Raw genomic sequence first — 26,061 nt, forward strand, 5'->3', positions numbered from 1 at the left:
TATTCCTTGTAATTAGCCATTCATCTTCTGCATAATTATTTCTTGTGATGGAGAACTATTTCCTGGGGAAACCTCTCTTATTGATAGTCATCTCTATCATTAGGAAGTTCTTCCTAGTTAAAATCTGCCTTTTATAATTTCCACCAATTGGTCTAGTTTTATTTTTAGTAGTTACACAGGATAACTTTATTCATTCTTCCTTTTTGATATCTAAAAATTGTTGAATAGCATGGTACATGGTATAGTAGAAAAAGCAGAGGTTTTGCAGTTAGAGCACATGGATTCAAATTCTGCCTTTAATGATAGCTATTAATGTGGTTTTAAGCAACTTGGATCTCAGTTTTCTCATCTTTGAAATGAAGGGGGTCAGGCTAGGGACCTCTGAGTTCCCTTTAAGCTCTAGGTCTATGATTTTAAGGTCATGGCTTCCCTAGTTTTTTCTTTTCTCTGGAAAAACATAACAACTCTAGTTTCTTCTACTCATCCTCATATGGTATAGTTTATAATCCCCTTATCTTGACTTCCCTCTTTGTGGTAGTTTCCAATTTGTCATATTTTCCTTAATATGCGGATAGTAGAACTCTTACTTCCTTTAATTTGACACATATTTATTAAACTACATTCCTATTAAGCAGAGTAATGTTATGAGTGTTTAGAGAAAGAAAGTTTAGCCTAAGGCATGTTTTTTTTTCTTATGGTGCTTACTAAAGCTAAGTCTCAAAGGAAGATGGGACAGATAATGGCAACATTCATACCACACAAATTAATTAAAATAATGATTAATTAGGTGTGGATAAAAGAGATATTTAGCAGTGGATCTGAAACACAATTGAAAAGGAAATATAGTGAAGAAATAAGACCTAGTAGTAAGTTAACAGTTGGATGATAATGTGTGCCTATATGCGAATGGTTACCATGGGAAGAGAGGAAAGAAGATGGAGTATTCTGGACACCAGGATTCCTTTTAAGTAGTTCAAGATTAGTCTTTATTAGCTCACCATATAGTGATAAGAATCCAGTTTCTTTTCCACATGAACTATAACCTTTTCTTTTACCATTCATTATCTAATTATTTACATTTTCCCTTATTAAATTTAATCTTGTTATACTGAATTTATTATTCAATCTTGAGTTTTGTGGTGATTTTGACTCAGTGGTTCAAAAACCAAGCAGTTCTTCTGTCCCAATTTTTTGTCATGAAAAGATCTGATGAATGTGAAATCTATGATCTCATTTAAATCATTGCTCAAAATGTTAACTAGAAGAAGCTGAGAGACAGAGGCATGCAAAAACCTTATATGCTGACAAAATTGCATTAACTAGTTCTTTTTGGTTCAATCTTTCAAGCAGTTATCAATTCAGCTAAATACAAAAGAGTATCTTGAAAAGCTTTTCTGAATGCCTTGGTGAAATACAGTATGTTGTGTCTAATGCCATTCTCTTGATCTACCTGTCAAAAAAGGAATGGAGTTAGTTTGATCTCACTTGGTGACCTCATATTGACTCATAGATATCATCACTTCCCTAAGTGTTTATTAACCATTTGCTTAAAAATCCAGCCTAGAATTTTTTTTTGAAGGTAGATGTAAAACTTGTTGATTCCTGCTCTATAAAATTTATTGTGTTTTTTTTTTAAATTGGGGTAACATTTTTTTCAAATTCTAGTTATAGAATTACAGAACTGGAAGGGGCCTCAGAGACCTCCTAATCCAACCCATCTTTAGACAAAAACTTTTGTCTACAGTTTTTTTCAAATATCCTTGGCTCAGCAGCCTCCCTGCCACTTGCCAGGTGTTTTGGTACCCTAAGCTTCAGTTTGACCAGTCCTGTTGAAGTCATTGAGGACAGCTAGGCACTCTATTTAGTATCTTCTCATTTGTCTCCAGTTTTCACTTCTCCCACCTATTTTTTGGTAGTTTCCTTCTTAGTCTAATGTCCACTTTTTCCTAGTGAAAAATAGAAACAATATAAGCAAAGTAATTCTATCTTCTCCTTTTATCTATCATCCCATCTATCCTAAGTTGCAATTTTATTCTGCCTTTGATTTTCCGGTTTGCCTTTAATCTAGGACAGAAACTGGACTTGTAGTTTCATTGCTACATGGATTCCCTCCAATAATGAAGAGTAGCACTTTTTCTGCAACTTAGTCTTAGAGGGTTGCCTGGAGTTCTGACTTGCCCAGGATCACATAGCTAGTAGATGTTCAAAGTAGGACTTGAGTTATCCACATATTAGGGTCAGCTCTCTATCTAGTGCCCTACAATCAACCTCCAGCTTCTCTTTAAAAATAGCACTCTGTCATTCTTTGTGTTCCTCACCAGTCTCAGCTTTTTCATAGCCTTGGTTTTCTTTTTTGCTATTTTTAATACTATTTTATTATTTTTATAGCACCATGGTACTTTAATTTTTATTGTTTCCATTCATCCTACTTTTCTTTAATGTTCTATAAACACAGCTTTTTTAGTTTGTATTGGTGTTTTCTCCCCCCCCCACCCACCCAAGAAACCCAAATCAACCAATACTCCATGTTTTTTTTTTGCTAGTTATTATTGTTGTATTATAGAGGGATATTATTTAGAGCAGATTAGTAAAATTTTAGTCGTTCATTTCAAATGGAAAGAATTCTCAGTCAACATAGTGTTCTATAAGTCCATATGATTTCTATGATAGTGGCCAGGCTTAAGAATGCTGTTACTTTCCATCTCCTAGTTTTTGATGCTATATTAATGCAAACTTTATCCCTAAATATTCAAGCATTGTGCACTAGAATTGGACTCATCCAAAATAAATACAAGACATTCTTTAAATAAGTCTAGAGTTTGGATTTTCTTAAGGATATGGATTTTATATACATTAAAACTAAAAAATGTACTTTTATATTCATGTTAATATATCAATATGCATTGAGACATTACACTCTAATTTCTAGATATTTCAGCTATCAATTCTACAAAAGGAATAAATTAAGAATCTTTGTTTTAAAGAAATGTCTGATCTCAGGTTATTTAAGAAAATGAAAGCATGATGTTTCTCTTGTGTTATTTCACAACTTTGGCATTGATTAAATCTAGATTTAATAGCATGATTTATCTATTAAAAACACTATGTCTCAGTAGGATAATTGAAAAGCCTTTAAAATATTTGTGCTAATTAGTAAGTTCAATTTGGTTGCAAGAATATCTGTTTTAAGTAAAATCAAACTGGCTCTTTCAGGTGATTGCATACTTGGTTTGTTCTATTTACATATTGCAAATTGAAGTAGATAATCTGACTTAAAATGTAAAATAACATTTCAAATCACATCATGATTACAGTTTGTTGGAATCAAAAGTTAATTTTAAACCTTTAGAAATAAAAAAAATAAAATAAATTAAAATGGATCTCTTACCTTGGGATCTTAAGAGTTGCAGAATAATTAAATAACCTTAAATTGTTGCTTTCTATCCTTTTCACTAAGTTTTTACATACTAGTAGATTTGGGCGATTGTGGGCTCTCCATACGTTTATGTGTATTTAATACTATTTCAAGCATGTAGGAATCAAGGGCACATTGGCACTGAGTACCTCAAATTGGGAAGCAGTTTCACTAATTTAGTTGAGATGCACTAAGGACTGACCACTACTTCTCAGAAGAAATTGGAAGCAGCAGTGCTGTGACTTTTTGAGGGAAGTCCTGCCCCAAACATTTGTTGGAATAGCAACATTTCTCAATCTATGAAATATGTCATCTACAACACTACTCTCACTATTAAGTGGGAAGGTTTTAGAATTTTCTTTAGTCTAGAAATGGAAACTATTAGACATTTTAGGTAATTCTATGTTCTATATACAACTCCTTGAGACACTGTAATGATGATCTGGCACAATTTAGTGAGTCTCTGCTTATTAAATTGTTGAAGCATTGCTTAAGTCTTACTTGCTATGTTTTGTGTGTCTACAGTTAAAGTGGATAATAAATACTTGAAAACTTCAGTATCTTGGTCCTCATTTTATTCATCAAATACTAAAAAACATTGAGGTATATTTTTACAGCTTCATCTATCTATGAAGTACATCACAACCAGGTCCCTTTAATGGCGTAATTGATATAAAAAAACACCCGGAAGTATATTTTTACAATTTCATTTATCTATGGACTCCATTATAACCAGGTCCTTTTAGTGACCTATTGATATGTTGTGCTACTTACTGCAATGGGGGAATGCCTTGAGGTTCTCTGATACCTTCCTATCTTGACCAAGGCATGCATTGGTGTGTCAGTTCAAGGCAGACAGTCTAGAATTGGAACTAACTAATCTCCAAGTGCTCTAAACCAGCACTTGGTTATCATTAACATTATCTGACAAACCAGAATTAATCCAAACTAACCAGCTATCCCTTAAGTGTGGGCACTTTACACAGAAAGAGACCTGAATAGGGCTGTTACAGTAATCCCTGTTCTTCCTATTCCACTCTCTCTGATATTATCACTTCTGACTCAGCCTTCCTGGGACCCATGACTTGAGCAGATGGGATGAAATATATAATCTTTACACCAAATGAAATGAAATGGGGGTTAGTAGTGGGAGAAGCAGAGCAAGAATTTCCTGGGCTTAAATAGGTTGCGGGAAGAGATTTAAAGGTAAAAGATGCTGCTTTGGCTATGTGACTAATCTTCTCTAGGTATTATTTTCCTAATCTGTAAAAGGAGAAGATTGGACAAGATGGTAAAATCTTTCTATCTCTGAATTCTAAGATTGTTTAGAATTCTAAGATCCTTTCCAGTTCATGGCTCAATTGAATCTGGACTATTTCAAAGTGTTCCCTATTTGTGGATAGCATTTGCTGCCATCTAAAGGTAGAAATAGCTTTGGATGAGTTGGAAAGAACATCAGAGACCCAAGCATTCTTGAATGAAACTCTTCATTACACAAGTGGTTTGATGATCTCTGGTATATATCTTGTTTGCATATAGTCATTTGCATATTGTTTTCCCTATTAGATTGTAAGCTCTTCAAGGACAAGAAATGTCTTTTGCCTTTTTTTTGTATCTCTTGTATACCTGATACATAGTAGGTACTTAATATTTATTGACTGACTAGATTTCTTGAATGAATGAATAAAAGATTAAGCATTTATCATATACATAATGCTGTACTAAGTGCTGGGGGTACAATAAGCAAAGTAAGACAGTCCCTGCTCATATTCCGATGATGATGATAGTGATAATGGATAGAGGGATGGGTAAAAAGAAGTCCCTACTATATGTCAAGGCACTGTGCTAAGCACTTTACAAATATTATCTCCTTTGATGTTTACAACAATCCTGTGAAGTAGGTGCTCTTATTATCCTCGCTTTACAGTAGAGGAATTAGGGAGACAACACATATGGAAAGTTTCAACTGCAAGTCAGCTTGTACCTTTAGGGTACAAAAGCAAAGCAGATGATAGTGCTTCTTTAATGTCATGTATACTGATTAAATTATATCATTTTCTGATATTGACTTTGCTTAAAGTCAAACAGGCAGTAAATGAGAAAGTCAGAATTTGAACCCAAGACCTCTTATCCAAATTCTTCACTTTTCCCACCATTCTGAAAGCTTCTATAAATACATAGTATTCTGTTCAGGTTTTTAAATCCCAGGGGCTACAAATTATTAAGGACAAAAAGGACCGGCTTTGAGAAATAGGCAGACAAGCCAAAAGGAGAAGATCACTGATTTTTTGTAACATTCAATTTTTAAAATGTTTACAAATATGGAAGATGTATAAGTGAAAATCCCAGTTTCTGTCCTGCAATCACACAGATAAGGTGAATATAATATTTTTAAAAAGAGCACTAAAGGTAACTTACTGCCTAAAATATTTTTTATTAGCTCTAGGGTACAAGAATTAAGTTCTCTCTATGTTTGACATATAAAACATCTTCCCTTTCCATCATCTAGGCTTTCTTACACATTACTCATTTCCTGGTACTTGAAGTATAGGTCTACTTCCTATTTTTCACTCATGATGCTTATGAACCATCTCCAGGCCTTTGCTTTGCCAACTCCCTGCTGTCTCCATCATTTGACTTCTTGGAATCCTTCACTTTCTTCAAAATTTAGCTCCAGCAGCCTTCTGAATGAGACCTTTCCTGTCTCCGTTCTCCTCAAACCCTTCCAATCCACCCCAATTGTAGAGCATCCTCTTCTAAAACTACCTGGTATATTTACTTTGTAAATATATATGCATATATATGCATATATATACATACACACATATGTAATAAATATATTTACAGAACAGACATATATACTTACAAAGTAAGTATAAAATATATACAAAGTAAAAAAATATATATATAAAGTAACCTTGTATGTTTACTTTGTAATTATATATATATATATATACACACATATATATAATAAATACATTTACAAAGTAGATATAGATATACTTACAAAGTATAAAATATATATAAAGTAAATATATATACATACATATATATGCATATAATATATAAAGGTATATATAATATACCTTGGATAGTAGCTAGGTTTGTCAGTATTATATATACAGATGTGTGTACATACACATGTATATATATATGTATATATATATATGTGTGTGTGTGTATATATATATATATACACACACACACATATATATATATATACACATAATTGTGTGTGTGTGTGTATCTTCCTACATTAGAATATAAACTTCTTGCGGGCAGGGAATTTTTTATTTTTGTCTTCGTACACCCAGGGCTTAGCAGAATGGGCCCTTAAGAAATGAACAGCGAAATGCTTTTTGATTAATTTAAAAGGCTTTCTCTAAAGGGTGCAGACCAGATGGAGTAGGTGAGGAGAGACCAGTGTGGGGCCCAGGATTCAGGAAAGCTTTCTGAGAAGCTGAAGCCCTTCTCACTTTGGGGGATGGTCTCCGGTGCCAGGGCAACTGGACTGACAGGCATCAATTACACTCTAGCCTGAACCACCTGGGCATCCCTTTAGCCCCGGCTGAGCATGCTGGGTGTGGCGAGGATGGGCACACGAGTGCTTCTGCCGTCCGTCTCAGAGCAGCAGGCGCCGTGCCCTGTATCGTCCCTCACCCTCGTCTTCCGGGCCTCCCTTAGGCTCCTTGATGTGTGCTGGAAAACTTCTTTACTACTGGGGGCTAGCATCCCCTTCAAGGACCACGGCTGTGTTGCAGCCGTGGGAAGCCGGCCTACAGAAACCAAGGACCGGGCTTGTTTCCAAGGCAGGGAGTTACCGAGCGTCAGAGGAGTGGGCAGGGTCTGTGCCCTCCCAGAAGGGACCTCCGTCCGGGGCTACTGTATCCCCTTTATCCCCTCTCAAGAGAAATTCTGGACAGAAGACCCCAGACGTGGCCGTGTGAGCGTTTGCTTGAAGACCCGGGCCGGGAGCAAGCCGCCTTCACCGTCCCCTTCGGGAGAGCTCATTGTTAGCAGGTTTCCCTCTTACGTCAAAGGCAGAGCTCCGCCCGCTCCGGGGCGGACCCACACCCGGAAGCTCCGTGGGAGCTGACCGCTGCTGTGCGGTACGCGGAGGCATGGACCGTGAGTCGTGCCGGCGGGAGGCGGCTTCTGCCCCGGCCCGGGCCGTCACTTTGCTTCTGAGCTGGGTACCTGACTCTTCACGGGCTTCACCCCAGGGTCCGGGCTCTGGAGGGTAGTTGGACAGGCTCCGGGGGTCTGGGACTACTGAGTCCCTCTGGGGTCTGGAGGTCCGGGATGGGGGGGCCGGCGTCCGGAGGCATGGAGGGGAGGTGGAGCGGGATGAGATAGGATGGGCTCGCCTAGACTTCACGGGGAGAGTGAGCCAGGGACGCGCGACTCTCTGGGCCATGGAGGCTCCCCGAAGGAGACCCTGCCTTAAGGCTGCATGCACATCGGGGCCTTTCTTTGGGTACAGAACCTAAAATGTGGAAACCCCTGAGAAGGCTTGATGTCCGAGCGAAAGCCCCTTCCTCTTGAGGGGGTGGTATCGCCTTCTAAGACCCTTGTGCTCCTGCCCTGGGGAGCCGGCCTTAGAGAAACTGCAGACCCAGGATTGTTTCAGAGGCAGGTAGTTTGAGGGGCCTTCCCAGAAAGGACCTCCCATTCCACCGAGTCTAATCTCCACCCGCCTGAGGGAAATTCTGTAGGACAGAGCCAACAAGTGGCCCCGCTGCCTGGGCTGAAAGCCGCCCACGAGAGCTCTGGCTTGGGCAGAGCTTTGTTAGGTCGTGTCCCTCTTACGTCAAGCCCAGATCTCCTCCCCCCCCCCCCCCCCCCCTTCCCCACTCCGGTCTCTCGTTCTGCTTTCTGGGGCCCAGTAGGACAAGGCTATGCCTGTTTCCATCTTTTCATTGCTTTAAGAGGGCTCCTAAGGCTTGTGCAAACTCTTGGAAATGCTGGTCCCCAGAGCCGCTGCTGGCGTGGGTGTGAGAGTTTCTCTCCTCATAAACACATCCAGGGCAGTCAGCCTCTCCCCTCTTCCTCCTTTTAAACTGGCTGCAAAGGGTCCCACCACTGTGGGACGATGGGATATGGGGATATGGAGAGAAAGAAAGCCGTGCTATCTACCTAAGTGGGGATTTAAAGGCCCTCGGAAAGAGTGGGCGTGAAGGGAGGTTCGGACAGTTCCAGACTCTGACAGGTGCACACGTGAGGAACTCTCAGGGTACAGGTGCACAGACATTCTTGTTATGGGTTCACTTTCTCCTATTATGGTTTTCTTTTGTGCCTAGGGGGCAAATAGCTATGGGCAGCTTGGCCTTGGCCATAAAGAAGATGTGCTTGAGCCCCAGCGGCTGAACGATTTCTGTGATCCCAAACGCCTTAAATTGCTGACTGGAGGAGGAGGACACTCAGCTGTGGTCACAGGTAACCTGCAGGACGCTCTCTCTGAGACCAAAAGCAATCAGGTTCATGGTATTTAGGACTGGAAGGGACATTAAATGATTTTGTTCAGGTCCCTCATTTTACAGAAGAGGAAACAGACCCAGAGGGAGAAATGGGTTGTAGACAATGACCCAGGCTGTCTGTTGGTAATTCCCATGTTCTTTCTATTCTAATATAAATTAGAATTCTTCTCCTCTACCCCCTCTGTCATCCCCCTTTTATGTTGGAAGAGAAAGCTAAATCAGAAGTTAACCTTGTTTATACTGAAGACCCTGGGCAGTCAGGGGAACCCTTGCTTTTAAATACAAAAATAGAACATGTAGGATTGCAGAGAAAACAAATTATATTGAGATACAGTTATCAAAATGCTTTTTTTTTTTTAAATTCATGAACCCCTGATCTAAATAATAGATGATTTTTCTTTAGTACTTTTCTGTGGTAAAACAAATTATATTAAAAATACATTTTTTTTATTTGTGATTTCAAGTCCACTTCGATTTCTTTCTTTTCCCCTCCCTTTCCCTCCCTCCTTCCTTTTCACTTTCCCTTTCTTCCCCTTTCCCTCTATTCCTTCCCCCTTCTTTCCTTCCTTCCTTCTCCCTTCCCTTCTTCCCTTTCCTCCCCCTTCCCTCCCCCCTTCCTTCTTCTCTTCCTTCCTTCCTCCCTACCTTCCTTCCTTCCCCTCTTTCTTTCCTTCCTTCCTTCTTCTCTCTCCCTTCCTTCCTCCCTTTCTTCCCTTCTCCTTCCTCCCTTCCTTCCTCCCTTTCCTCCCCTCTCCTTCCTTCCTTCTCCTCTTCCTTCATTCCTTCCCCTCTTCCTTCCTTCCTTCCTTCCTTCTTTCCTTCCTTCCTTCCTTCCTTCCTTCCTTCCTTCCTTCCTTCCTTCCTTCCTTCCTTCCTTCCTTCCTTCCTTCCTTCTCCCTTCCCTCTCCCTTCCTTCCTTTCTTTCTTCCCTCCCTCTTTCCATCCTTCCTTTCTTCTTTCCATCTTTCCATCCTTCTTTCCTTCCTTCCTTCTTTCCTCCCTTCCTTCCTCCCTTCCCTCTCTCTTTCCTTCTTCTCTTCCTTTCCCCCTTCCTTCCTTCCTTCCCTCCCCCCTTCTATGAGCCCAAATCTAATTTTTGAGGAATTATTTTCTTCAATGATTTTTTTGTGCTCTCTTTTCTATTTGATGTTCTATTTTTTAAGAAATTCTTTCCTTCAGTGAATTTTTGTGCCTCTTTTACAATTAGGCAAATTCTGTTTTAAAGTATTATTGTCTTTAGTATTTTGTTTTTGGTGCCCCTACCCCCCTTTTTTCCCAAGTTGTCAATTCTTTTTCATAATTTTCTTTCATTACTCTCATTTCTTTCCCCATTTTTTTCTCTACCACTCTTATTTCTTTCTTTAATTCATCCAGAAATTCTTGTTGTTTTTGGGTCCAATTAGCATTTTTCTTTGAGAATTTGGTTGTAGCTGTTTTCATATTGTAGCCTTTTCTTGACTCTGGAACTGTGGCCAAGTCACCTACTCACACCAATGCTCCTCTTTGCCTTGGCAAGAAGTCCAGAACCAAGGTCACTGCTCTTCTCTCCCTGGAACAGTGACCCAGATCTGCTTATGGGCAATAGAGTTGCCAATCAGCACCAGCTGATTACAGCGTCATTTCCTATAATCTTTTCCTGACCAGTTATCTGACCTTACTGTCTCTGGCCTGTGAGTTCCTGAGGTAACTGCCACCACTGGTATTATCACCACACGCACTTGAGACCCATCCCAGTGTTCCATACTTCTGTTGCTGACTTGTCTTAGACAAGATTGGAAAAATGTCTCACTCTTATCTTTTTTCATTTCTGTTGCTCCAAAATTCAATTTGAGGCATTATTTTAAAGTTGTTTGGAAGGGGAAATGTTGAAAACTTTTGGCTAAATTGCTGTCCCTTATCTACTATCTTCTCTATAGTACTTTAAAGGATGTAATACAAACTTCTAATTAGAACTTCAAAACAGATGAGAAAACTGAAGCTTTAGAAAAGTTGTCATGATATTTAAACTCAGTTCTTCCTGGTTTATAGTTCTGCACTCAATCTACTAAACCATGCTTTTTCTCAGATAATCTTTTTAAAAAATAATAGCTTTTTATTTTCAAAATACATGCAAAGATAGTTTTAATTATTCATCCTTACAAAACCTCGTGTTCCAAATTTTTCTCCCTCCCATTCCTTCACCCTCCTCTCCTCGACAGCAAGTAATCCAATATATATTAAATATATGTGATTCTTCTAAACATATTTCTACGTTTTTCATGCTGCACAAGAAAAATCAGATCAAAAAGGAAAAAAAAATCTCAGATATTCTTGTTCCAAAGAAGGCATGAGAATCTGTGCTTGGACTCTCCATTCATCTATATTTCTATGAGAGTTGTGTGCCTTTATTCTGTGCCATTTTGTTCCCATATGTGCCAAAATTATTTAAAAAATAAAAGGAGAAAAAAGCCTCTCTGTGTCAGAATTTAATTAATTGAAATCTCTTTTGAAGCTTGGATAAGATGAAATTTCCCTCTTTGTGCTCACTGGGATTTTCTGTTTTGTAGATGAAGGGGAGCTTTTTGTCTGTGGCTTGAACAAAGATGGTCAGCTGGGACTTGGTCACATTGAAGATGTTTTGTCTTTTATCCCTTGCACACCATTGGCTGGCTGCCCTGTCTTACAGGTGTCCTGTGGCTGGGATTTTACAATTTTGCTCACAGGTAATACTTATTGCTCTCTCTCTTAGATGAATACATTTGAGGAAGAGCCAGATGATAGTTGGAGCTTTGATTATATGATTCTTTGCTTTGAAATGTCTCTTTTTAGAAGTAAGAAAGATTTGTTCTTCCTGAGTGAGACTTAAAGGTAGAAGAGGCTTTTCTTTGGGTTCAGTACACAGATGAGAGTAGAGTAGTGGTGGAAATAAATGACTAGAAATGGTCAGTGGTGCTAGTTGAAAATTATATAATCTCAAAATCTGGGTTATGAGGGATTAAACACTAGGGGGCGAAGCAAAGGAATATTTGGCCAGGCTGAATGAGTAGTAATGTTGACATTATATTGAACATTGACAAAATAAGTGAGCAGCCTTGAGAGGCCCTAGATAAAAGTTACTCTTACAGTTGCTTGAGGTCTTCTGCTGCCTTTTGAACAAGAACAGTCCAGAGTTCATTGGCAAGCTCTACTTTATATGGTCAACAGGACTTAAAAGACTTTCTATCAGGCTTCCTTACTGCTTGTCTCTTAAAGCTTCTTAAGGTCTGGGACTGTGTCTTACTCTTTGTATCTCCAGTGCCCTTCTTCATGGTAGCAGTGTAGATAGTAGATGTTGATTGAATGTTTAATTTAATGGAAAGTGCCTAACAGTACAGGAATTTCCTTATCTTTGAGATTTTCTCCATTGGTATGGGACCCTGGTAATACATAGACTCTGACTGTGTTGAGCTGATAGTTTTCAATATCTCCCCTGTTAGTCATAAAGCTAACTTTTTTATCTTTTATCTTACAGAAAATGGTCAGGTTCTATCATGTGGCTCAAATTCATTTGGTCAATTGGGCCTTCCTCCTGGGACCAGAAGACAAGTTATCCCCCAAGTCATAGAGGTAAGTTTCAGGTATATGGGTATATAAAATAAATATACACATCAAACATTTGCTGATAACAAATCATAATTTTGCAACCTACACAGTCAGTTATGAGATCCCACATCAGATTGTGACCTCCAGTTTAAAAGTCTAATGAATAGAGAATTGGAGTTAGGAAAACCTGGTTCAAATCTGATCTAAGACTCTTTGTAGCTGTGTGACCATGGACAAGTCACTTAACCTATTTGTCTCAGTTTTCTCATTTGTAAAATGGGGGTTGCTATGAGGATCAAAAGAGAAAATATTTGTAAAGCCTGGCATATAGTAGGTATTGTACCAATCTTTATTCCTTTTCTCTTATCTGTGTGCAGTTGGGGGATAAGGGTTGATACTCACTTTCACAAAGTATTTTTTAATTTAAGGATTCTTTTTAAAAAAGCCTAAATAAAGGCTACCCCCTCAAAAAGTTTCTGTGGTTTTTAATTTGAAAATGTTTCCAAATCCTATATGTTGATTCCAATAGCTCCTGAATGAGAAGGTTGTGTGCATTGCGGCTGGAATGCGTCATGCGCTGGCTGCTACAGGTGATCATTTTGCTTTAATTTACATTTTGGGGAGAGACTCTAATTGTGCTAGAATGGCTATTTAGGAGAAGGCGGCTGGGTCCAGTGAAGAGAGCTAAACTTGGAATTTATTTATAGCAATTGAGTTCGGATTCCAACTCTGATAACCTCTAGATAAGTGGTATAATGGAGATACAGTACTCGACTTAGAATTAGGAAGATCCCAATTCAAATCCTGCCTCAAACAGTGACTTAGCTGTGTGCCTCTGGATCACAATCTAAACCTTTTTCAAGCTTTTATTTCCTCATTTTAAAGACTGATTCCCTGGATTATTGTAAAGATCAGATGAGAGAACATGCAAGGAGCTTTGTAAACTTTAAAGCACAATATAAATGCTAGCTATTGTCATCTTCCTTCTGTCTCTTGGCTCCTTATTCCTTGGATGTCATTTTATCTTTTTGGTCTCAGTTTCCTCAGCTCAAAAATGAGGGGGTTGAACTTGATGACACTTGAGATCCCTTTTGGTTCTAAATCCTATTTTACTGATGAGGAAACTGAGATTCATAGTGGTTTTGTGGTTTACCCATGATCACCACACAGCTAATGAGTATTAGAATCTAGATCTTCCCTACTGCAGATCCAATACAATGTTATGCTATATTGACTTTTCATTTAGCAAAATCCTTCAGAGACTTTAATAAAAATCCCTTTCAGGGATTTAATAAAAAACAACTGGAAGTGATTTTTGTTCTCTGTCCACAATGAAGGGAGAAGTGTTTGTGTTTGGATTGGGGAGGGGGAAGGAAGATTTAATAAAAAACAACTGGAAGTGATTTTTGTTTTCTGCTCACAATGAAAGGAGAAATGTTTCTGTTTGGGTTGGGGAGGGAAAGTGAAACACTGTAGTGGGGAGGCTAAGTGAACCTGGAAAGGATTGAAAGTAGGGGAGAATATTTTTTAAAATAGCCCTTGTATTATTTTTCCCCATTCTTTTCTCATCTCCTTTGGTCTAGATGGAAATATTAATAGCTTTATCCAAGAATACCTTTCTTCCTGGGATGGTAGGAATAGAGAGAGGGAAGGAAAGAAAAAATTCTAAGGAAAGGTACCAACAGGCCTAGGCTGTATGGTCTCCATCTGCTGTAGTTTTTGCCTGGAAATTCACTGAAAGCACTAGAAGCAACACCTTTTTCTCAGCCATGAATAGGGGAAGATCATGTAGAAACACACGTAAGGTGTACCTATAATTGTTTCTTCACTCTGAAGTCAATGAAACAACATTTAATCTCTCTTGTTCATTCATTCATCCATTCATCCATCCATCCATCCATCAATTCATCTGTCTGAGTATCTATCCATCTATCATCTCTGTCTGTCTGTTTCTGACTATATATCTATTATTATCTTTCCATATATCATTTCTGTCTGTGTCTGTCTATATATCTAGTATCATCTTTCCATATATCATCTGTCTATCTATCATCTGTCTATCTATCTACCTATCATTTTTTCATTCTTCCCTTATCTAGCCATCGATCTATTCATTCATTCATCCATCCATCATCTACCTACCTATCCATCCATGTTAATATATTATGTATAATATAACATATAGTGTTCTTTCAAGCACTAAAAGCACTAAAAATATCCACAGTATATATACATATATAAATATATATACACATGTCATGTGTATATTAATATATATTTACACACATATGTATATGTATGCCTATAATTTGTAAAGCATTTTACTTATATCATTTTATTTGAGCTCCACAGTAGTTCTTTGATAATGGCTCAGTTATATCTCTTTTCCTTAGATTTAGAGGAAAATATGACAAGTTTAGTTGTAGACATTTTGAGATAGATGTGTTGGTGAGACACCCAGATCAACATATCCAGGAAACTATTGAAAATATGATCTTGGATCCCTGGGTTATTTTTCATTCCTTTTTTTTTTTTTTTTGGGGGGGGGGGTGATGGTAGAGATGGTAGAGATTTTGTATGTGATTATTTTCTTCAGTCTACTTTGGGCTATATCAAAGAATCTCAGGCTTGTTATTAGCCACAGCTCTTGGACTTTTTATTTCAAAGCACTTCTAAAATGGTAATAAAATTACAATGTTCTGTAACATTGAGGTTGGAAAAATTACTTGGCTAGGGTTCCATAGGGTAACACTCACATGGCAGAGCTGAGGGTAGAACCTTGTTTCCTGGTTTGAAATCTAGGTATAATAGAGCTGTATGAATGCCCCCCTGACTTGCTTCTCTTCTGTTCCATTGGAAGAAAGTGGCCTGGTGTTCCAATGGGGCACAGGCTTGGCATCCACAGGGCGGCGGACATGCCCTGAGAAGCCCCTCCCGCCATTCCTGACAGCCAAGGAGCCTTGCCAAGTGACTGGTGAGTTATTTTTATTCTGCTGAGAGCTGTGAATTTATTCTTTTGACCCAAACTGTGCAGATCTAGACCTCAGATCAAGTGGGGAATGGGTTTTCACTATGGGGCATCTGGTTAAAAATGTCACATTTCGGCTCCTCCATTTTGCCCCAGTGCTTATGCTGGGACCTGGTGACATAGCTTACTTGTTGAATTTCAAGTAGACAATTTTATGAAAGGATGATGGGTTGTCAGGCAGATAGAATCTCTTGGTGAGCTATCCTCCTTCTGCCAAGGCAAATCTAGCTCTTATTATATTTGGATGAGGAGGACGAGTCAGATAGCCGGTGTGACATCACGAAATAGATGGTGTGTGACAAAAAGCAGGATTAGAAATGTCAGAATTCCTTTGGCTCAGGTTGACTTCTCAAAGCTCCAGGTTTCCATGGCAAAGGATAGATGGGTAAATCCTTTTTCTTAGGGACAAAGCTTCTGAACTGTGAATACTCTTCATTCAACCCACTATACTGAAAACCTGTAGCTCCAGGTCATATGAAGATTACTTGAAAGAACTTGGGATGGTTAACCCAAAGAAGAGAAAGCATGGGAGGGATATTATTTCCTTTAGGGGAAGAGAATGCTACCCAGACTTGTGAAGTCATAAATTCTTGTTGGGTTGGACTGGGAGAGAGGTTATGATAACTGCTTTCAAGTCAAGACTGTCATGTGGAAGATATTTTCTGCCCTCTTGGTCCAAGCAGAAATTGGGGCAGTAGATGAAAGGTGTAGAGAGATTTCAACTAGAATTAAGAAAGGACTTCTAACAAACAGAGCTGACTCAAAACAGAGTTGCTTCTAGAGGAAATGAGTTCCCCAACATGGGAGGTCTTCCAAGGGAAGGTAGATGGCCACTTGTTAGGTATATAGAGAGAATTCTTGTTAGGTATTTGTTGCACTAGATCAGCTTTGAGATTTAATGGTTCTATGATTTCCTGCCTTTCGAGAACTCATTCCTCAGGGTTGTCTTAGGATGTACCTTTCTACCCCAAGTTTGTTCTCTTCACCCTCACACTCCTACTCTACCTTATTGTTAGGCTTTCTCTTTGAAGTGAGCTATAGAAGTTGTCATTCAGCCAGACCAATTTTATTTTACTGTTTTTATTCATTTTTTATTTGATATCCATTTAATTTCAGAATATTAAGCACTCACTATTCTCCCTAGATGGCTAGCAAGCCATCCTTTGTAACAAATAATTTTTAAAAGAGAGGGGAAAAAAGCAATTTTTTATAAATTTTTGTAAAACCTACCAGTACATCAGCTGGATCTCATGATCCTCTACCTTTTGCAAAGAAAGTCGGGAGGTAGGGCGGAGTTCATTTTAATTCTTACCTGTTACTTTTCTAGGACTGGAAAATTCAAAAGTAAAGACAGTTGTTGCTGGTTCCTGCCACTCGGCATCATTAACAGGTGAGTACATGTTCTGTTGGTCTTATTTGACAATTGGAATTTGGTGTACACCTTTTGGCCTGAGGTGGTAATAGTGTCTGACATACTCAGCTCTATCTATCCTTCTTGGGTTAAAAAGGGAAACGGGTAAGAGTGGGAAAAATGGGAGGACCCCATGAACTGAAATGTAGATCCAGTTCTGTGTTTTTTTCCTCCAGTAGGTAGTTCATCTCTCTGAGATCCATTTTGTTTATCAGTAAAATGAGAGAGTGGGGCTGGATCTCTAAAGTCCCTTCTAATTCTAAATTTAGTCATTCTTCTGATTATGATTCTATGACTTGTAAGATTTCTTCCAGTTAAATGGTTGGGAGATCAGAGACTTATGCCATTTGTATTTTTAGTATTTTCTGCCACCTACTGGCGTGATAAAAACCATCACTCAGAGAGGGGGGTGTGTGTGTTCTAATTCTGAGTTTTGTGATGTGAATTTAGCCTACTCTTTAGAGCCATGATTAAGAATCCTGGCGCCTGGGGACGTGCAGTTGCTCACTAGTGGTTGGGAGTGAAAAGAAGGAGAAGATGAAGGATTCAGTTATACCTGGAGAATGGGAGGTCCATCGGCCAGTTACTCTCCATTCCCTCCTCAAGTCCTTCATCCACTCCTGAGGTCTATTTGTTTCTCCAACAACCTTCAGGGCCAAGGACAGGTAGAATACTGGGAAGTGTGGGGAGAGTGGTCTCCAGGTTACTGCAGGGAGGAAGAGGATGTCAATAGCTGATTGAAAACCCTGGCCACCCCATTCTTGGTATGACTCTACTCCCCTGGCTTAGCTTTCTCAGCACCAAGACTTCCTACCTCTGGGCAAAACTCACCCTGGTTCATGCTCAGTTCTGGTGGGAATGCCCACTTTGGGTCCTGCACCATGCTGATCCATGATCCCCACTTGAGGTCCTGATATTGATGGCAGACACTTTCTTCTTAGAGTGTGAAACACAACAGAAGAGTGATAACTATTCACTAATTTTTGAATGACAAAGTTAATGATGTTAAATAATTCAGAGTTTTACTAGTGTCTCACTATGTGATAGGAGCAGATCTTTCCTTCTTTATTAAAAATATATATTTTAATGATGCTTCTTGTTTTATATTATCACTTTTAAGGGATTTGTTTCTCACTTCAAAAAGGGAATTCTTGTTCACAACAAAGAAGCAGAGCTACATTAAACAGATCAGCACCTTGACTATTTCTGACAGTGAATGTCTTATTCTATCCCTATAGTCCACCACCTTTTCCCTGAGAAGAGAGAGGCTTCTTATTAACCACTGAGATTATATTTGGTCATGATGTTAAGTTCTGAATTGTTTTAGGATAGTTTCTTTTTACATTACCGTGACTGCTGTGCACATTTTTTCTCCCTCTTTTTTTTCCCCCTCCAAAAGCAGCTTCTCCATCTTCAGGAAATGAGGCTTGGAAAAGATTGGGGGCTGTCTCCATTTAATTCTAATTATTTTACTAAATATACCATTGTTCTCACCTGGAAAGGTGCCAAGGCTCTTCATTGCATGCTAGTGTTTTATTCCATCAGAAATTCATTATAATTCATTTGCTAATGTGTTTTTTTTGTTATGATAATAATAACTCACGTTTATATAGCACGTTAAAGTTTACAAAGCCTTTTCCTTGGAACAACCCAGTATACAAGCCTTCTTTTATTCAGTGATTTATAAATATTAAGAAAAATGAAAATTTGTTTTGAATTCAACAAACATTCATTGGAGGCTCTGTTACAAATATTGTTGATACAGATACAAGATAAAGCCAGTAGTAGAATCAGTCAGTCATTGTGAGTTAGGGGCATCTGAGTTTTTCAAGAGGGGGTCAAGTGACTAGGAATCATGGGAATTTAATTACACAATTAATTCCACACAGTTTCAGTTATGGTCAAAGAAAAGGTAAAAACCTGGAGAAGAAAAAATTTATCAGGGTTTGAGGTGAGGGAGACACAGACAGTGATCCTTGGTTTCAAATATTTAATATCTGTCCTGAATCAGGAAGGATCTAGCAAGGTATCATTCAAAAGTACTTTGTAAACTAGAAAACTATACCATTGTCAGATGACTGCTAGATTTGTCTTGCTTGACCCCACAAGGCAAAACTGGGAATAACAGGTTTAAGATTTGGGCTTGATGTAAGAAACAACTTCTTCCTCTTCTACCTTGCCCAAGGTCACACAGCTAATAAGTGTCAAAGGTCTGAGACTAAATTTGAACTCAGGTCCTCCTGACTCTAAGACTGGCACTCTATCCATTGTGCCATCTAGTTGCCAGAGAAAAGTTTCTTAATGATGAGAGTTGTTCCAAAGTGAAGGGGGCTTTCTTCTTTGGCTCTAGTGGGGGTTGGGGTGGGAAATTCTTGACCCCTTTCTACCTTCAGACATTGGATGACTTTATCAGGATGTTGTGGAAGGAATTTCTGTTTAGAAATTTCTCTTTCCCTTCCTTTTCTCTGTGGTTCAATTTACTAATGCATTTATCTTGCCTTTTTGTGGCACTTGGTAACAGTCCAACAGTGATCGATGGAACAGACTTTTAGAGACCATTGAGTCCAGCTCCCCTTCGAGCAGAGGAAACTGAAACTCAGAAAGGTCATGTGGCTAATAAATGTCAGAAGTGGGATTTGAACCCGAAACTCTCTGACTTTAAGACCAGAGCTCTAGTTGCTACCCTGCTAGGTTCCTTTACTATTTCATGTGTGTTTGCATGTACATATACATGCGTCACATGTGCATGATTAATATCTTAGGTTGTTGCATTGTTGGAGATTTGGGTTTTAAATGGCCTCCCTGTATCCCTTTTGCTTTTCCAGAAATGCTCCCCTCCACAGACTCTGTTCCAGCCCAAATGGCCACATGTCATTTTGTATTTTATCTCCTTCTTTTATGCCTTTGTGTAGACTCCCTCCACCTTTTACCCTTTGTCTCACTTCCACTTACTAGAATCCTTAGCTACCTTCAAGACTCCATTCAGCTGCTACCTCCTACAGGAAGCCTTTCTTGATTCTCTAAATTGCTATTGCTTGCTCCCTTCTCAATGTTGTGTACTATCCCTCCCTGTTAAACTCCTGTCCACTAGAATATAAACTCCATCAGGACAGGGGATGAGAGAAGAGAGTTTTCATTTTGTCTTTGTATCTCTTGCAACTAGCACACTGCCTTGTACACGAGGTATTAAATAAAAAAAGCTTGTCGACTTGAATTGTAATGTGCTTCTAATTGACCTTTGCTTCAGAGGCAGGAGAAAAGCTGCAAGAAAACCTCCATTTTATTCCTTCGGCTGTCCCTATGCTAGTACTCTCCCTGAACATCACCCCACCTATTGGAAGAAGCCGTCCCAGCTCAGGGTAATTAAGCACCAGAGTGTTCACTCTCAGCCTGTGTTATTGGTTAAGAAACAGGGAGAAGATGTAGTAAACAGTTTGAAAATTCCAACACGGACAGAACAGTGGCTTGTCATCCTCTCCCCGCCAGCATTTGGGTGTTTGACTTTGCTTTGTGCTGATCCACTCCTCTCTTGGGTTGTTTTAGATGAAGGGGAGCTGTACATTTGGGGGAGCAACAAACATGGCCAGCTACTGAGCCCAGCTGCTTTTCTTCCCACGCCCCAGAAAATAGAAGCCCATTGTTTCCAGAATGAAAAGGTCACCATGGTGTGGAGTGGGTGGACGCACTTGGTTGCCCGGACAGGTGAGAACCTGGGAAGAGTCAGTCGACTGTTGGTAAAAGGCCATGGTGGGGAGCTGGTGAAACTGAGGTAATAATAGCAAAGAGTATTCACGTGTTCATGTTGACTTGCAGCTTTCAAAAACAGCATCCCCGTTAAGCAGCTGGTACAAGTGCTATCAGCTCTCTTTGTCAGGATTTGTCACCCAGACAGATCAAGCGACTTCTCTGAAATTACCAACAATTCCATACTGATTTTTAAGCCCAGGCCTTCTTTCACAACACTACACCGGTTCCCAATTCCAATTAAACAGACTCCCAGTCTGTTTAATATTAAAAAAAAAAAAAACAACAAAACAGATTTTTATTCACAAGAGGCAATCTGATGTAATGGGCTAGAAGTCAGAGATCTAGATTGCACCTCTAGTTTCCCCACTGCTTTGCTGTGTAACTTTCAGCAGATCACTTGCCATCAAGCCTCAGTTTCCACATTCTGTTAAATGAGGGAGCTCGATTAGAATTTATACAACTCCCCATCTTATCTAAGTGACTGTAACCATTTTAACACCTTTGTCAAGAAATATAATTCAGATATCATATCTGAATTATATTTCTTGACAAAGGTGTTACGATGGTTATCATTCAGATAATTATAGTAAATTTGTCGAGTGCTACAAATGTAAGCATGTGATTTGGGTTTGAAACCATTAAATTCAGTGATTGCGGAGATTCTTTTTGGGTCTCAGCATCCATGTAATGGGACTAGGAAAAGTAAAAATGACAATAAAATCTGATTATTAATTATCAACAATGAATAATATTAATAATATATATAATATAATAATTAATTATGTGCTGTGTATATTATATATAATGTAATAATTAATTATAATACTAACAATTATGCCACTGCTAATGATTAATTAATAAATGCATAGAGAGCATGGATTCACTAAGGACTCAGAGTCCAGATGGAGATGGAATTATAGTTCCAGATAGTTATCCTGATTAAGGTTTCCCCTGGTCACAGGACTCCTTTCTGACCTCTGATTGGTGAATGTGCTAAACTCCCATAATGCTTTGTACCATCTCTCTGAGTCTACCATGTTTTTGTTTGTATCGTAATTGTTTGTGTGGGTTTTGTTTTATCATCTTGCTACACTTCAGTTCCCTGAGGTTAGGATCAGATCTTGTCTTGTCTTCGTTATTTCCATGCTCTGCACAAAGGTGCAAATTGAATTAATTAATTAAATTGAATGGTAATCATGTACATGCTTTATCTTCCTTATTACACCATAACCTTCCTAAGAAGAGAAACATATGACATGATGTCTAGCATAGTGTCTTATAAATATCAGATATTTGAGAAATGTTTGTGAGATGAATGAATGAATAAATTTTGAATTGTTCCTGGGGCTCCCAGAAAGTCTGGATCAATATGTTGGCCATTTTTTTTTTTTTTTTTTTTTAGTTTTGGGAGATTTTAGTTATCCCATTTTAGAAATAACAGTTTACCTTAAGTGATGAATTCTTACTCTCTTTTGTATCATGGACCATGTTGGTAATCTGACAAAAGCTAAAGACTCTTTCTCAGAATATTTTGTTGCCTAAACTCATAATTGAAGGAAATATTAATTTTTAGTTCAAAATTAGTTAAAATAAAGAGATAATTCTCTTCCTCCTACCACCTAAGTTCATGGAACTCTTGAAACATTATTTATGGATCACAGATTAGGAGCCCTTGCCTTTTGGTTAGTTGGCACATGGGAGACAAAGCTGTCAAGTCAGCATCCAGGCTGAGTTAGTGAGAGAAAATGAGAGGATTGCTTTTCTCTCTTGGTGATCTGACCTACCTATGCTGTTGATGGTCAGACCATAAGCAAATTTTGACTGGGGAGACTCCACCAGAATTCAGTTTCTAACAATTCTGAAGCCTTTTGAACTACCCCATTCAGATGTAATGCACAAGGCAATGGTTCTCTATTTACTGCTGATCTAGTGGAGTAGTTACAGCAGAGTCTGTGACCTGTTCTGCTCTCCAGTAGCAATTCTTCATCCAATAAGTGGGGCCCCCCTGAAAGTTTCTAGGAGAACTGGTGCACCAAATATTACTTAGAAAAGCTTTGGGTTAATGGAAAAGGAACATAGAAACTTCTTCCAAGTCTTTCAGTATTCTTGCTATTTCTAGAAAGATATTTGGAGCACCCAGTTCATTGCAATGCTCATTAATTAAGTACCATGTGCATGGGCTTGTTCTGGTCTAAATACTGAGGAGGATATAATAGCCAACACAACTTGCATTTATGAACCATTTTGAGATTCTCAAACCATTCCACAGATGTTATCTCATTTGATTCTCCCAACTGCTTTGTCAAGTAGGTACTATTATTATCCCCATTTTACAGATGAGGAAACAGAGGAACAGAGAAGTTAAGTGGCTTGCCCAGAGTCACACAGCTAGTAAATGTCTTAGGCAGGATTTGAACTTAGATCTTCCTATTGCCAAGTCTAATTCTCTATTCACTGGGCCATGTTACATTTCTGTTGTGCTGGCTAGGTAGACCAATTGCCAAATATGTGTTTACCTAAAAGACTATTTTTTGGATAACTCACACAAGCCAAGCACTTATACATAGGTCAGAAGAATCAGCCCTTCATTTTCTTATAGTTTGCTGTTGCTCTGTGCTGCACAGCTCTAGTTTTATCAGCTGGTTTTCAGGTGGAATAGTCTCCAGTTTCTTTGCCATCCTTGTTGTCATCTTCTGGTTCTCCTGAAGTTTGCTGATAAGCTTCCTGAAATATACTGCACAGAACTGAGCATAAGATACTTACAGTTTGACCAGGCAAGGTATAGCAGGGATATGAGTCTTGGTTCTGGATATTTTGATTTCAGTAATAAACTTTTAAACCTAACTTTCCTATTATTGTGGAGGTTGCTACCATTTTCCTAGTCATCCATGCTCACAACCTTTTCATCTTTGATTCCTCATTCTCTCTCCTCCTTCCCACACTTTATCCAATCTGTTGTCAAGGCTCAAGCATTTTACCTTTGTAACATCTCTCATATATATATATATATATATATATTCCCTTCTCTCTTCTGATCCTGTCACCAACTTGGTGCAGGCCATCATCACCACACTGACATGGCCAGACTGTTGCAATAGCCAATTTCTTGATATCCCAGCCACAAATCTCCCCAGTCTAGTCCATCATTCACTCAGCTGTCAAAGTAATCTTCCTAAAGCCCAGCTCCGGTCATGTTACCCCTGTACTCAATAAATTTCAGTGGCATCTTGGCCCTTAATCACCTGACCCTCTTTTACCTTTCCAGTCTTCTTATACTTTATGTACTCTTCCCTTACCCTACCATAGACTTTTTAATCCAATGACATTGATCCCCTTGTGATTCCTTACAGAAGATACTTCACCTCCCAACTCAATGCATTTTCACGACTGATCCTCAGGCCTAAATTTTCCTTGCTTCCTATCTCTACCTTCTGGCCTCCCTGGCTTCCTTTAAGTCTCATCCAAAGTCCCACTTTCTGCAAAAAAGCCTTTTTTTATCTCCCTTAAAACTATACCTTTCTTCTGTAATTATTTCCAATTTATCCTGCCTATATTTTATTTCTAAACAATTGTTTGCTTGTTATTTCATTCATTAGACTGTGAGGTATTTTCCAAGTGGGAGCTGTTTTTTTGCCTTTTTTATGTTCCCATCCCTTAGCTTAGGGCCTGACATATAACAGGTGCTTAATAAATATACATTTTTTTTGATTGTCATTGTTGGTACATATTGTCCATTGTGTGACCTCATCATACTTCCTTATCTTTTTTTTTGGCCAGATTATTTATTGAACCAAAGTATAAGGCTTGTATTTAGTATTTATCTTGAGTAAGCTTCATCTTTTTATATTTGGCTCATTCATCTAGCCCACTGAGATCTTCTGATGCTATTATCTAAAGTTTTAGTTACCTCATTGGGCTTTGTGCAATTGTCCTTCCTTTTCCAAGCTGTTGACTCTCTCATGCATATTCTCATTTCTTTTCTCATTTTTTCTTCTATCTCTCTTATTTGCTTTTTAAAGTCTTTTATGAGAAGTTTCTTTGAGCTTGCGACCAATTCATATCACTCTTTGAGGTTTTTTCTATGGATATTTTATCCTCATCTGAGTTGGTGTTTTGATCTTCCCTGTCACCATAGTAGCTTTCTGTGGTCAAGCCTCTTTATTGTTTCCTGCTCATTTTTTTTCCTTTTCTTTTGGTATTTCCTCTTTTTTTATTTTTATGATCGAGCTTTGCTCCTAAGGTAAAGGGAGCGCTGTCCCAAGCTTCCTGTGTAGCTCTAAGCCTTGTTTTGGAGCACAGGGGCCCCTTTTGTTTCCAGGAGATAGCTTTGCCTGCTCTTTTCAGGAAACAGCCTGGTTTCCCAGAGTTTGCTCTCTGAGCTGAGACTGGAAGCTGCCCCTCTGATTTGCTCCTCCGCTGAGCCAGGACTGAGAGTCTTAGTTGCTGATTTGCTGCGATTAAGACCCTCTCACTGGCTTTCCCAGAGTTTGTCTGAACTGGGCTGAACACCTTTTTCACCCCAATGAGGCTGACCTTTTTGAAGTTTTTCCAGTTTATCTTGAGATGGAGAGGGGTTTTATTCTGTCAGACTGTTCAGAGGCTTCATTTTCATGTAGTTTTCGAGAGAAACTGGAAGAGCTTGAGTAGTTTCCTGACTTTATTCTGCTGTCTTGTCACCACCTCTGGAAGTCTTGGGCTTTGTGTCATCTTTAAATTTGATAAACATGCTCTCTATATTTTTATACAATACACTAAGACTATTGAATAGGACAGCACCAAGGACAGCTTCCAGAATTTTTCAATTACAGACTTTTTTCTAGCTTAACTCTTATGATACTGCTCACTCTGTTCAGGATAGACTGCCTTCAATGAGCTTACTATCTCAGAATTTCAAGAGCTGGAAGGAACCTGAGAATTTGCAGTATTAATCATTACTCTGATTCTGATCATTCAACTAGAACTGATTTTACCTAATGGTATTATGGTCTAGGTAATATTTCTCTATTATGTCCACAAGAATATCATGAGACATTTTGCTAAAGGTCTTGCTAAAATCTGGTGTTAATGTCTAAGACACTCAATTATTTGATTTACTAATCTAAAACACAAGAAAATGAAGGTAGTCTGATAAAACTTGTATTTATTGAAGCCTTCTTAACTCTTGTTACTCCATTTCTAAATGCTTATAAGTCATTTCTTTAATAACCTGCTCTAGATTTTGCTAGAAATGAGAGTGAAACTTATTGACTTAGAATTTGAAGATCATGCTATTTCTTTTTCAGAAATCATGATCTCTTTGTCAGGGATTGCTGTCATCATTTTCATCATGTATAAATGAGGGATTTAAGTTAGATGGTCTCTGAGGCCCCTTCTGTTTCTGGGTTTATGGTCCTATGAGCTTATAATTGTTTAATAATATTCT

General features: G+C 38.7%; 1 protein-coding gene across 2 annotated transcripts in view; it reads left to right on the plus strand.

Moving 5' to 3' along the window:
- The first annotated feature begins 7,467 nt into the window (after nt 1-7,467).
- Nucleotides 7,468-26,061, plus strand: part of SERGEF (secretion regulating guanine nucleotide exchange factor) — a 231,699-nt gene continuing 213,105 nt past the window's right edge. For both annotated transcript variants that reach the window (XM_051965428.1, XM_051965429.1), the window contains exons 1-8: nt 7,468-7,608; nt 8,716-8,851; nt 11,439-11,594; nt 12,383-12,477; nt 12,983-13,043; nt 15,314-15,427; nt 16,809-16,871; nt 20,436-20,594. In XM_051965428.1, the coding sequence (XP_051821388.1) occupies nt 7,537-7,608; nt 8,716-8,851; nt 11,439-11,594; nt 12,383-12,477; nt 12,983-13,043; nt 15,314-15,427; nt 16,809-16,871; nt 20,436-20,594 (856 nt within the window). In that variant the 5' untranslated portion in view covers nt 7,468-7,536. The remainder of the gene's footprint in view (nt 7,609-8,715; nt 8,852-11,438; nt 11,595-12,382; nt 12,478-12,982; nt 13,044-15,313; nt 15,428-16,808; nt 16,872-20,435; nt 20,595-26,061) is intronic.

The sequence above is a fragment of the Antechinus flavipes genome, chromosome 6 (assembly GCF_016432865.1).
Source record: "Antechinus flavipes isolate AdamAnt ecotype Samford, QLD, Australia chromosome 6, AdamAnt_v2, whole genome shotgun sequence".
NCBI classification, from domain to species: Eukaryota; Metazoa; Chordata; class Mammalia; order Dasyuromorphia; family Dasyuridae; genus Antechinus; species Antechinus flavipes.